The sequence below is a fragment of the Pan paniscus genome, chromosome 18 (genome assembly GCF_029289425.2).
Source record: "Pan paniscus chromosome 18, NHGRI_mPanPan1-v2.0_pri, whole genome shotgun sequence".
In the NCBI taxonomy this organism is placed as follows: domain Eukaryota; kingdom Metazoa; phylum Chordata; class Mammalia; order Primates; family Hominidae; genus Pan; species Pan paniscus.
The window spans coordinates 22,811,021-22,824,763 of record NC_073267.2 but is presented as its reverse complement, the minus strand read 5'-3'; the positions used below and the strand labels follow the sequence as shown (position 1 = coordinate 22,824,763).

General features: G+C 39.2%; 1 protein-coding gene across 1 annotated transcript in view; it reads right to left on the bottom strand.

Moving 5' to 3' along the window:
* LOC100972888 (cytochrome b-c1 complex subunit 2, mitochondrial) overlaps positions 1 to 13,743 on the bottom strand; it is a 30,022-nt gene that overhangs the window by 2,347 nt on the left and 13,932 nt on the right. Inside the window, exons 8-13 of the mRNA XM_003807825.6 lie at positions 12,294 to 12,351; positions 9,359 to 9,454; positions 8,857 to 9,056; positions 7,021 to 7,101; positions 4,758 to 4,834; positions 306 to 459 (exon numbers count right to left, since the gene is read on the bottom strand). Of these exons, the coding sequence (XP_003807873.1) occupies positions 306 to 459; positions 4,758 to 4,834; positions 7,021 to 7,101; positions 8,857 to 9,056; positions 9,359 to 9,454; positions 12,294 to 12,351 (666 nt within the window). The remainder of the gene's footprint in view (positions 1 to 305; positions 460 to 4,757; positions 4,835 to 7,020; positions 7,102 to 8,856; positions 9,057 to 9,358; positions 9,455 to 12,293; positions 12,352 to 13,743) is intronic.

Below are 13,743 nucleotides of genomic sequence, written 5' to 3'. Positions count from 1 at the left end.
CGTTTGATACGTTAGGTGTATTAAATGCACTTTTGACTGCCATCTCAGTGGATGGCAGCCCTCTTACTGACATCACAGTTTAACCTAATGGTAGTTTATTTGAAGGAGGAAGATACATACACTCGAGCTGACAGGGAAGCTTGTTGCGGATCTTATGGGAATGAGCCCTCCTGCCTCCACATTAAGTAGATGAGCACCAAACATGAGAATAATACACTGCCCAAGGACGCTTATGCATCCTTCTGAAATTGGATCATTAAGGTTAAGTTCTCTGTTGTTAAATCGTTAAGTTTTCATTTACTTACATTTATGATATCAGCATTAGCCACTGAATCAATCTGCTGAAGGACTGTGGATGGTGGCACGTAAGAACCAGCAACTAGAGCCTGGGACCCGACTTCTTCCAGGAAACACTCAGAAGACTCCACTGACATTAGGTATCCAGCTTTCAGCTTGTTCCTGTCCAATAAAAGGCAGAAGTCGGTTTTAGAGAGCAAGGCAATTATTTTTTTTTTCTGAGTGGTGGCGGGGGGCTGTGAACATCAAAGCTTTATTTAATGGATAGAGTAACAGCGTGTCTCCCTCTTCCTGAATTCCCCAAGAAGAACGCCACTCCCTTCTCTGGAACATACTAAAACAGTAAGTCTGAAGGGAAGAAGTCTCTTCAGGGTTGCCAAAGTGTCCAATTGAGGGCCTGCTTTGGCCTCCATTTGTGGGTCCATATGCTGCTACAGATTTGAGTGAGACAGCTGGAGAGCTCCCTAATGCTTCCCAAGGCCTCTGGATCCGGTTGTGCAATCTGGATCCTCTGCATGTCACTGGCCAGTCGCAGCATGCTCTTTCTCCTGCCCACTGGCACAGTGAGGAAGATCTCTCTGCTGTCAGTGAGAAGGCTGTCATCCACTGAGATGGCAGTCAAAAGTGCATTTAATACACCTAACGTATCGAACATCATAGCTTGGCCCAGGTTATCTCATATGTGCTCAGAACACTTACAATAGCCTGCAGCTGGGCAAAAGTCTTCTAACATAAGCCCATTTTGTAAGGAAGCATTGATTACCTCATGTACTGCATATCACTAGCCTAGGAAAAGATCGAAATTCAAGGTATAGTCATGTACTACATAATGATGTTTTTGGTCAATCATGGACCACATATATGATGGTGGTCCCGTTAAGATTATTAGGGAGCTGAAAGATTCCTATTACCTACTGACAACATAATGTTGTAGTGCAATTTAAAAAAAATAAATTTAGCGTAGCCTATGTTTACAGTGTTTAGTATCTACAGCAGTGCACAGTAATGTCCCAGCCCTTCCCATTTACTCACCACTCACTCACTGACTCACTCGAAAGCAGGAGCTATGCCATAAAAATGGCATACCATTTTTTTATCTTTTGTGCTGTATTTTTACTGTACCTTTCCTATGTTTAGATGCACAAATACTTACCTTTGTGTTATAACTGCCTACAGTATTCAGTACTATAGTACATGCTATACAGGTTTGTAGCCTAAGAGCAATAGACTATACCATAGAGCCCATGTGTGTAGTAGGCTATACCATCTAGATTTGTCTGAACACTGAGGTTCACACAGTGATGAAACCACCTAACACCACATTTCTCAGAATGTATCCCCATCGTTATGTGACCCATGACTGGAAGCTGAATTGCGATGGTTTTCCTCCATAGTCAAGTTGAAAAATTATAATTGATCCATGGCAAGTTGGGGACAGTGTATATTGTAAACCTACCTTTTGGCTGCTACAGTGTGAAGACCAGGGATCTTGAAGAGCCTTCTGTCAAACCAGGGTGTCAGGCCTGTACTTGGTGTCACCACAGACAACTCCACCTGGCCCACAGCTGGGGTCACAGTGTTACAAAGGTCACAGTCTTGACCTTTTCCTTTTGCCTTTTCCTTGTATGAAGTGGGTTCTCTTCTTGGATGGAGGATACCGTTCAATGCTTGTAGTTTGAAGATTCTCATGTTTATTTTCTTCTTATGCTATCGTTTCACTTGTATTACCTGTAAGTTTTGGCAGGTTTCGGGGGTGTCTGAAGAGCTTCTGCTGTCTGTTTATTTCTGTGATATCCACTTCAGCTGTTGCTGCCTCTTTTAGGGCCTGTTTGTTTCCACCAAGGGTGAAGTAGTCAAGCCAGTTCCTCTTACACAGTGAAACAGGGCAATTTTAAGGTATGTGCCCCGAAACTCAACATATTTTTGGTAAACAGGCAAACTAACAACTTACAGTGCTAATGGCCTCCATTCTATTTCTTCAGTTCACCAAGTACTGTACCGTTTATGTTACTATTTGGAAAGCTGTCAGTACGAAATTATACTGAAAACTCCACAGATTGCTTTTTGATTTGGGACTAGAACTTAGATCTAGGTAAAACTATTTTAATGTAAGGTTTTGATTAGTGAAGCAACTCCTGCCTCTTGCTGAGATTTGTCTGTGAGCATAGGGTATGATGGAAAAGGCAGGTGGGGAAGGGCAGTACAGGTCTTGTAAGCAACGGCAGCTTAAATATGGGCACAAAAGCATCCACTTGAAATAAAACAAAATCCAATTCACAATTCTCCCAGAAACTTATTACTTATAGACATGGTGTTTGATACGACAGTCGAGTTATTTGAACCTCAAACTATCATCCTTTAACACTCTACAGAAAGACTTCCATTTAAACATAATTACAATTTAATGCTGCAGTTTTACCACGTTGTCAGCTTAATTAAAAAATGATTTTACCTGCAATAAACTACCAAGAGGTTATTAGTGTGTCCTTTCGGCAATGACACCTCACTTTCTCTCTTTCACTACAGGAAGAACTTACAAGAAAAAGTATCAACTCCATCAAAATGGCAGAAAACATACCTTGACATTAATATTCAAAATTCTACTTTCTGCTTATTACCATACCTTGTAAGAACTGTGTTACACTTATTAAGAAAATACGTTTTCTTAAATAAATTAGATTTGAAAAACTTAGGTTTTTCTTAAGTAAATCCAGTGTTTCAATGTATTCTCATCATGTTTTGTTTCTGGTACAATCAAGCAGCCCTGCATCCTATCGATTCTTGGTTCTATGTATACAATATTTAATAAATTGTGTTGTACTTATACAAGAGATGCAACTTTGTAGTGTGCTCAGCATAACAAAACTAACAATACTAATGGGAACAGAAATGACCAAAAGGTTGTTCCATCCTGGGTTGTAATTCTGCTTCCCCTGTGGGCAATACTAAATGATCATAACAACCACTGGAGTTGCAAGATTCACATTTTGAATTGTTCTAAGTAGATGGAGTCAAACTTAAATGTCTTAAGCTGCTGTATGAAAATGCAGGTTGATTTCCAACTTTGTCCCAAGTCTGTCTCTTTTAGAGAAACCCTCGAATTACTAATGAATTAGGAGTGTTGATAGCACTTTCAATCTGGACAGTGGGGATTTATAAATTGCCAAATAGCAGACAAGTATTTTAGTCTTTCTTATAAAACAAAACAAAATCAGATCTTTTTTGGGTATAAATTAGTAATGAAGAAAGAAACTATTGTAGAATAGGTACTCTTATATACTGGTGGTATGATTATAAACTGGTACAATCTCTTTAGATTTGTGACTTAGAAATACATTTTTTTTTTTTTTAAGAGACAGGGTCTTGCTCTGTTGCCCAGGCTAGTGTGCAATGGCGTGATCTTAGTTCACTGCGGCCTCAAACTCCTGGGCTCAAGCAATCCCCCCTCTTCAGCCTCCTGAGTAGCTGGGGCTACAGGCACACACTACCACACCTGGCTAGTTTTAAATATCTTTTTGTAAAGACAGTGTCTTGCCACATTACCCAGGCTGGTTGAACTCCTGGCCTCAAGTGATCCTCCTGCCCCAGCCTCCCAAAGTCCTGGGATTACAGGTATGAGCAACTGCGCCTAGTCAAATGTATTATTTAAACATACACACATACACACACTCTAACATGGAGTCTTTCGTTATGTTTATAACTCTTAACTTAGTTGGGAATCTACACCAAGAAAGTAATATGAAACACAAAAATATTTTAAGCCCAAAGATATCTTTATAACTGCAGAAAATGCACAAGTGTATTTTGACACACCAATGAATATTGTTTAAATTTTTAGTAATTTGAATCAATGGAAACAGAATCATTGCTAGGGAAATCAGAGATCATTTTTGTCTTTTATTTGTAATTTTCAAACTTCTATAATAAGGATGCTATTTAAATAAGATAAAAAAGTATACAGATGGTCCCTAACTTAACTTATGATGGTTTGACTTATGTTTGTTTGGCTGGATGACTGGGTTATTAGGGTATTAAATGCATTTTCGATATGCGCATTTCTCAGGACGTAACCCCAGTGTAAGTCAAGCAGCATCTATATATACAATATTAACAATTATGTTTAAAAATGCATGATCAATAAACTAACAAAAATGTTAACAATTATTCTCTAATTTTGGTGGAGACGAGGTCTTGCTATGTTGCCCAGGCTGGTCTCAAACTCCTGGTCTCAAATGAACCACCTGCCTTGGCCTCCCAAAGTGCTGGGATTAGTGAGCCACTGTGCCTGGCCAAAATGTTAACAATTATATCTTTAGGTGGTAGGATATGGGTGTTTCCCTTTTTACGCTTTTCTGTACTTCTCAGTCCTTATGAGCATAGATTGTAATATTGTTATAATCTGAAAAGAATACAACTTTCAAATAACAAAAACATAAAACACAGTTAATACTGAGACTTACTTGGCAGCTTGGACGTCTGTGTTGGAAAGGTTTCCTTGAGCTATTGTTTTTACTTGATTATAGGCAGCCTTGATAACCTAGGACAGATAAGAAAAGTTGGTCATCTGTGGTCAGTACCAGAGTCTCCTGCAGCACTGACACACTTCTTTACTGAGGCAAAAACACAGATGGAAGGTTAGTTCCAGACAAACAGCACAGTGTCCATGTGGAATGCTGTCATCACTATGGGTTCCTTATTCTTCCTATGTTCATAAAGCAGCTGTTTATACACAATCCTCCTGCCCCAGCCTCCCAAGAAGCTGGGACTACAGGTGCATGCTACCAGGCCTGGCTAATTTTTTAGCTTTTTTTGTAGAGATGTGTGGGCTCAAGTGATCCTCCCACCTTAACCTCCCAAAGTGTTGGGATTATAGGTGTGAGCCACCACACCCGGCCAAACACATGGATTTCTAATCACCCATAAAGAATAAGCACCTTTAAAACTTCCCCAGACTCTTGCAGTGTCATGCCATTAATACTGCTATCTCTTACTATTCACTAAGAAGAGAGTAGTAATCCATACACAGCCAATTTGTAAGGCTTGTCCATACTTTGTAAGCCAGAGTCAAGAAGGAATCTGAATCCTTGTATGGTATTTAAAAAAAGAAAGAAAGAATAAAGTTCCGGGGATGTGGGTACTTGGTAAATATTTGTTGAATAAATAAATAAATCTGACCATGATTTTCTCCATCCCAGTGCTGGCTGGGTCTGCTACTTATTTTTCCCTCTGATCACCTAAATTCTAGGACCTCTGTTTCCCCTTCATTTTAGCTGCCCATTTTCAGAGCCACACCCCAGACCTGATCATAGCCTAAATTTGCATACCTCTGAAGCCCTCAATTCTAAGACCCCGACCTCAGTCTTTAATCTCACTATCCTTATTCTTCCACTTTATCAAGATCTCTAGTTCCTTGACTTGTCCAGTCTTTCAATTTATCAGGCCCTCTCTGGCTTCACTTCTCTATTGAGCCTAGATCCCTGAGTCATCCTTTTAATCACTCTTGCCAATGCTCCCAACTCCCTTGCTATCTCCTCATACTTCTCACCTGCCCACTTTGCAGGATTCCAACCTGGGATTAACCCTAATACCTACCTCCTCCATTTCTCCATTAGGCTTCTGAATGCAACTGAAGAAAAATTACATGACAGTGCTGACTGACTGTACTATGAATTTGTGGTCGCTGATTTCAAGGATACATCTACACTACAGCGAATACCCACTTTTTGTGTACCTCACTATTTGTCTGTCCCAAACTTCACTACTTTCTTTAAACTTTCCTCTCACGTCTGTCAAAACATGACTTAGCCTCCTGTCTCACTGAGGAGGTACTTCCCCATCTTCCCAATATCTTCCAATATTAGCCTGTCTGTAAGGCTAAAAGGTCCACTTGTGTGCTGGATCCCACGTATTCCTTTCTCAGACTTGAGCCATTTATAATTTTCTATCTCCGATATCTGCTCCGATCTTTTTGTTCAGTATGTCTCTTTCAACCTAATCTCTCAGTGTAAACTCTCCTAAAACAACTTGCTCCTTGAATGTCTAAGCTCCACTAGCCCACACCAACCTCTCATTTCTTACTTGTCATTCATTCCTTAATCACTACACATTTTAGCCAATTTCCACTACTCTAGTCAAAACTGTTAAGATCACCCATGATGTCCTAGCTTGCTGAAACTACCAGACTTCTCAGTGGTAATGTTATTTCACTGTGGGTCAAAATGGTGTTAAACATACTCTCTTTCCTATCCTTCAAATATATCAGCTTCTCTTTATCTTTCTGTTTACCTGGGCCATTTTTCTTAGCCACTTGCTCCTTAAATGGTGTTGTTTCCCAGAAATTGAGCTTTAGTTTTCTTTTCCTACAATCATTCATACATATCCCTGATTTCAACACAATCTCTACACTGAAGACTTGCAAATAAACCTCCTGGTCTTCCCCTCTCCTGGGTTCTCAATTTAGATGTCTCAGAGCCAACTCAATGCAACTTGTCCAACCAGAACCAAAACATGAAGGAGGCAATTCTCTCCTCTTTCCTGGAAGCATTAGTATACATGTGTAAATTTCCCTATAGCAGATAATGCTTCAATGACATCATACTATACAGAGCTATGATAAGTCATTGCATTGCATTCAAACATTCCATATTTTAACCGAAAACATGTTTATGGCGGGGGGGAGAAATAACTTGTTCATGAAAGAAGTTTGGTGAGTTTGCAACTTACATCTCCAGCAGCTGTGGCCTGGGAGATAGTATAAATCCCAAAGAGTCCAGAATCTGAGTAACTGGCATTAAATGCAGAAACCTGAAAGATAATGAGACTTTACTGTATGATATTCTACCAAGTAAAACAGGGCACGATTTCTTTAAGTTTGCCTAGAAAAAACTTGGACCTTCACGGTATAAACAAAATAGATTAATATTTTACTTAGCCAGTTCTGTCACGAACTGAAGTATTCTGTAAATAGGTTACCTCTTTCAGAACTATCACGGCTTTGTTTTTTCATTTAAATATTTCTAAAATGACTGCTCCCTTTCCTTTATGCTGGGTATTTTCTAACCTGCTTTAGATGATTAAAGGTTTATGCAAACACTAATCTGCAAACATTATTATTATAATATAGATAGGCTTTGGCATTAGGCAGACCTGGTTTCTTCTCTCTGCTGTTGGTAGGGACTTTTTCACCAATTTACTTTCATTTCTCTTATACACTCATGTCAAAAAGTTAGAGAAAAATTTCTGCTTAGTGGTCATTATCCAGATGTCCAAGCTATCAAACAGGGATATTGCTATCTGGTTTGAGCAGAGCTTTTAGCTCTCTAGGGTGAACCCGATTTGCAGTGTTTATGTGGACCATTTACATAAAAATTATCTAAGTTCTTATTAAAAATACAAACTTTCAGATTCCCAAAATGGACCTACTGACTCAGGTCCCTGTGGATGCAGCCTGGGAGCCCAGATTTTTAACAAGTGTTCCAGGTAATTCTTATGTACAATAAACTTGGAGAACCATTGGCTCAGTCCATGTAAAGCATAAGAAGGGACTTCAATTTCTTTTATTTATTTATTTATATATATTTTTGAGACAGAGTCTTGCTCTGTCACCCAGGCTGGAGTGCAGTGGCACGATCTCAGCTTACTGAATCCTCCGCCTCCTGGGTTCAAGTGATTCTTCTGCCTCAGCCTCCCGAGTAGCTGGGACTACAGGCGTGCGCCACCACGCCCAGACAATTTTTGTATTTTTAGTAGAGACAGGGTTTCACTGTGTTAGCCAGGATGGTCTTGATCTCCTGACCTTGTGATCCGCCCACCTTGGCCTCCCAAAGTGCTGGGATTACAGGCGTGAGCCACTGTGCCTGGCCTGGACTTCAATTTCTTTAATTATAATTCTGAGGCCATCCTATTTATACTCTAAATTTCTGGCTGAGTTCTGAACTAGGAATTTCTATTAAATTACTTCATTGGATTAGGAGAGATGGGGGTTTCACCACGTTGGCCAGGCTGGTCTCGAACTCCTGACCTCCAGTGATCCGCCCACCTCGGCCTCTCAGAGTGCTGGAATTTTAGTTGTGAGCCACTGTGCCCAGCCTCTCATTTTTCTTTTCAAATTTAATCTCAAGCTGAATGAGTGAGTCTGTAAACAATTTCTTGGTGTTCATCTTGTCCACTTGGTTGGAAAACAAATAGTGAGATTCAGGAAGTAACCAAAAGAACAGAAGCGGACAGAAGAAAATCTAGAAAAAAAGACTAGTTAGAATCTAGGGGAAAGTTTAATATCTACAACTTTATTCTAAAGGGAATGGATGTGTGGATTCCCTTTATTTCTAAGCATTCAATTCCTCTTTTTATATTATTAATGACAAGTAATAGACAAAGTAGAAAAGCCAGTGAGTTTTTGATAGGCCTTCAAAGATACTAAAATCAAGCCTGGCTATCTCTTCAATTGTACAAAGATTTTCTGTGTGTTTGTCTTACATTTTAAGAGTAGATTATCAGAATTATATCTTAAATACTGAGCCTTTGAAAGCAAAAAGAGAGATACCAACTGTTCAGACTCACATCAAATGGCTGCTGAGTTGCCTTGGCAACAGCCTGGTGCAGATGGCTGGTGGTGTTGCTGCCCCTCTTGACATGTGGCCCAGCACCGAGGACATGCTGAAGAACACTAAATGCATTTGCCTCTGCACTTCCCGCGACAGCACTTTCTGCTACAAAAGCAGCATGGACAAGACTGTCTCCATTCTGTTCTCGGATTTCACCTGGGGCCAGATTAAGGATAGAGGGAAGAAGAAAATGGCTTGTTCACCATTGGTTTCATTCTCCAGTATTTCCTACAACACAGTATTAACCCACGAGTCTTTTCTGCGGCTCGGTGCTTTCCCCATGCCATCCTGTCCCCAAACACACACAAAACATATGCTCAAAATACAACACCCAAGCCATCCAATTCTATGCCGAGACTGTTCAGTAGTAAATATTCAGGCCTATTCCACCTCAATATGCTATTCTAGTGGGGAAACGCCCTTCTTATAAATTAGCCCTAATAGAATGAAATGCTTACCTCCACGGTAGTTGGCCTTTGCACCAGATAAACCAAGCCCACCCCTCATGTTGAGAAACTGTTCAGCAACTTGCTTTAGAACAGGATGACTCACACCTGTTTCAACAGATGCAAAAACAAAGCTAGAACCACAATTACTAAAACACAATTGTAAAATATTTTTTCCTTGTTTTAAAAATACGATTGTAAAATCCAAACACTACAAAATAAATAAGAGTCTTCCTGCCATAATGCCACTCTCCCAGAGATACCCAATTACAGTTTACTATTACTAAACTATTTACTATATACTTAGTATTACTATTCATCTAGAATTTTCTGTGTAGTTAATATTATCTTCAATTTATTTCTAAAATGGTAACATTCTATTGATATTGTTTCTAACTTATCTTTCATAATTTACAAATTTCTAAGTGAGTAGTCTACATCAAATATTTAATGGTTATAAAGAATCCCTTTCTATGGCTGTACCACCATTTATTTGATCAATCCCCTCCTAATGGATGCTAGCATGTTTCTAATAGTTAGCTCTTAAAACAACATTGCATTGTCCATCAAAGAACACTGTATCAAGAAAGTAAAAAGAGGACCCATGAAATGCAGGAAAATATTTGCAGATAATATATCTGCTAACAGCTTGAGTAACCAAAATATATAAAGAACCTTTACAACTCAACAATTAAAAAAAAAAACTTAAAAATGGGCAAAGACTTGAATAGACATTTCTCCAAAGTTGACTGGGCACGGTGGCTCACATCTGTAATCCCAACAGTTTGGGAGGCCGAGGCAAGTGGATCACCTGAGCTCAGGAGTTCGAGACCAGCCCAGCCAACATGGTGAAACCCCATCTCTACTAAAATTACAAAAATTAGCCAGGAATGGTGGCATGCACCTGTAATCCCAGCTACTTGGGAGGCTGAGGCCAGAGAATTGCTTGAACCTGGGAAGTGGAGGTTGCAGTGAGCTGAGATTGCACCACTGCACTCCAGCCTGGGCCACAGAGCAAGCCTCTGTCTCAAAAAAACAAACAAACAAAAAAAGTTATACAAATGGACAAAAAGCACATGAAAATATGTTCAATGTCATTTGTCATTAGGGAAATACAAATCAAAACTACAATGACCACTTCCCACCCAGTAGGTTGTTCATAATCAGAAAGACAGACGATAAGTGTTGGTGAGGATGTGGAGAAATCAAAACCTTTGTGCATTGCTGGTGGGAATGTAAAATGGTGCAGCTACTTTGGAAAACAGTCTGGCAGTTCCCCAAATGGTTAAACAGAGTTACCATATGTCCTGGCAATTCTGTTCTTAGACATAACCAAAAGAACTAAAAACAGGTTTCCTAAGAAAAATGTACACGTGAATGTTTATATTTACGACAGCCAAAAGGTAGAAACAACCCAAATGCCAATCAATGAATAAACAAAATGTGGTAATGGAGTATTCTTGAGCCATAAAAGGGAATAAGACATTGAATTGACACATGCTACAATATGGACGGACCTTGAAAACATTATGCTAAGTAAGAAAAGCCAGTTACAAAAGGCCACATATCGTATGACTCCATTTATAGGAAATGTCCAGAATAGTCAAATCTATAGAGACAAAGTAGATTATTGCTACTTAGGAGGCTGAGGTGGGAGGATCACCTGAGCCTAGGAGTTCAAGGCAGTGAGCTATGATTGTGCCACTGTGCTCCAGCTTGGGCAACAGAATGAGACCTCCATCTCTTTAAAAAAAAAACAAAAACAAAGTAGATTAGTGGATGCCACAGGCAGGGGGAAGATGAGAATGGGGAGTGACTGCTAATGGGTATGCGGCTTTTGGGGGGATGATGAACACACCCTGAAATTAGGTAGTGGTAATAGTTGAATCTGTTAAAAACCACAGAACTATTCACTTCAAAAGGGTGAATTTTATAGCATGTAAATTATATCTTAAGCTGTAATTTGCAAAACAAAACAAAAAATATTACAAATGATATTCTTATGCAACTACTTTGTAAACTTGACCTAATGTTTCTGTAAGACAAATTCTTAAAAGTCACTGGGTCTATGAGTGTAAACATTTAGAATTTTATTTTTTTGAGACAGAGTCTCACTCTGTCGCCCTTGCTGGAGTGCAGTGGCACAATCTCAGCTCACTGCAATCACTGCCTCCTGGGTTCAAGCGATTCTCCTCCTCAGCCCCCCGATAGCTGGGATTACAGGCATGTGTCACCATGCCCGACTAATTTTTGTATTTTTAGTAGAGACGGGGTTTCGCCATGTTGGCTAGGCTGGTCTTGAACTCCTGACCTCAGGTGATCCGCCCGCCTCAGCCTCCCAAAGTGCTAGGATTACAGGCATGAGCCACCATGCCCAGCCTAGAATTTTAACAGATATGTTCAAAAAGATCTCCCAAAATGTTGTACTAGTTTATATTCCTACTAACAATTTGTGAGAGTGCCTATTTCTCCATACCCTGGTTAATTCTGGGCAAAGTCCATCTTTTAATTTTGCCAATATCACAGATTAAAATTTTCTTAATTATTAGTGAGGCCGATCATTTAAAACAAAGATAGTTGGCTACACATATACAAACATATTTCTCCCATGAACTGTCTGTTCATGCCCTTTGCCTGTTTTTCTAGTAAGCTGTACTTCCTTTTAAAAAAGTTTGTAAAAGCTCTTTGCTTTGAGAAATTCACCTTTTGTCACAGGTTTTACAAATACTGTAAAGAATTTAAAGCCAGTGGTTTACAAATTTAAATGTTGGATTCTGCTTTCCAAAACAAATGACTAGCAATTAAAATCCTATGATATATTGCCTGTCTGACATAAATAGAAGGCCGAAGTTTTCAAATTTTGTTCAATCCTATGTTCACGTAATTACAGTTTAAGGAACTGCTCTTAAGGAAGCAAACTGACAGGCAGGCAATACTCTAAACTTACCAAGTCCAATCAAAGCCATTCTTGCACTTGTGAAATGGTTCTGAACGAAGTAATGTAACTGAGGAAGTTAAAAACACTTATTAGGTTATATTAGCATAAATATAAAAAGCTGTAAAAACATAAAAGTACAGTTTGGAAGAAAATAAATACTTATAAGGCCTTATAAGTTGCTGTAATGAACTACAAGGTACTAACTGAGGTGAATTACCCTGGGATTTTATTATAAAAACTATTGCTTAAAAGAACTAGAACCTAATTGTGGTCATGGTTGCACAACTCTGTGAATATAATGAAAACCACTGAATTGTGTACACTTTAAATAGGTTGTATAGTATGGTGAATTACATCTCAACAAAGCTGTTATTTATAAAAGGAATAAAAAGAGGCTGGGTGCAGTAGCTCATATCTGTAATCCCAGCACTCTGGGAGGCCAAGGCTGGCGGATCATTTGAGGCCACGAGTTTGAGACCAGCCTGGGCAACACAGCGAAATCCTGACTCTACTAAAAATGCAAAAATTAGCCAGGCATGGTGGTGCATGCCTGTAATCCCAGCTGCATGGGTGGCTGAGGCACGAGAATTGTTTGAATCCAGGAGGCAGAGGTTGCAGTGAGCTGAGATCGTGTCATTGCACTCTGGCCTGGGCAACACAGCAAGACTCTGTCTCAAAAAAAAAAAAAACAAAAAAAAAAAGGAATAAAAAGAAATTAGAGCATACACTGGCCTAAACTTGAAAACGTGGACTATGATTTTTATTATAATGTAGCTTACGTAGTATGTCAGGTTTCTTTTGTGTTTATATAAGTAGTAATGAAGCACTATTAATATTCTATAACAGGGCTAACAGAGTTTTACCACAACACCCTTCTCGTCCATCTTTGAAGCCAATCTCTATAAAGCTTTTCTGACCATGAAGTCATTGTCTATACCAGGGTGTCGAAACTGTAAGATCACAATTACTCAGCTTGAAAAACAAAAACGGTCACTGTCCCCCATTCTTGGGACTTACCCTACAGACTGATATAAAATATTAAATGTGGAATCCTAGAATCCTTATTTAAAACCGACCAACTACCCATCCATCCAATCAACCACTCAGGCGATCTGAAGATTGGTGAGACTTGGTTATCACTGGTTTATATTACCACCTTAGGCTTAATATACAAAAGTAGGGCTAAAACATGTACTTTCAACAGAAATGCTATCCTTTCCAGATGGGTGAAAATTGGTTTGGGGTAACTAAGAAAAAAAAAAAACTTATGACTTCTATGTAAAAAGTACAAATATACAGCACATAAACTCTATCTGTGGTATTAAAAGTAAGAGGTTTAGAAAAAAATGGCTGGAAAGGCTCCTCAGGAAGGAAAGTGATAACGTTTTGAGAATCACTGGGCTAAAGTAATGAAACTGAACTTTTAATCAATTTATCATAATCCGCGCCCTAAAATGAA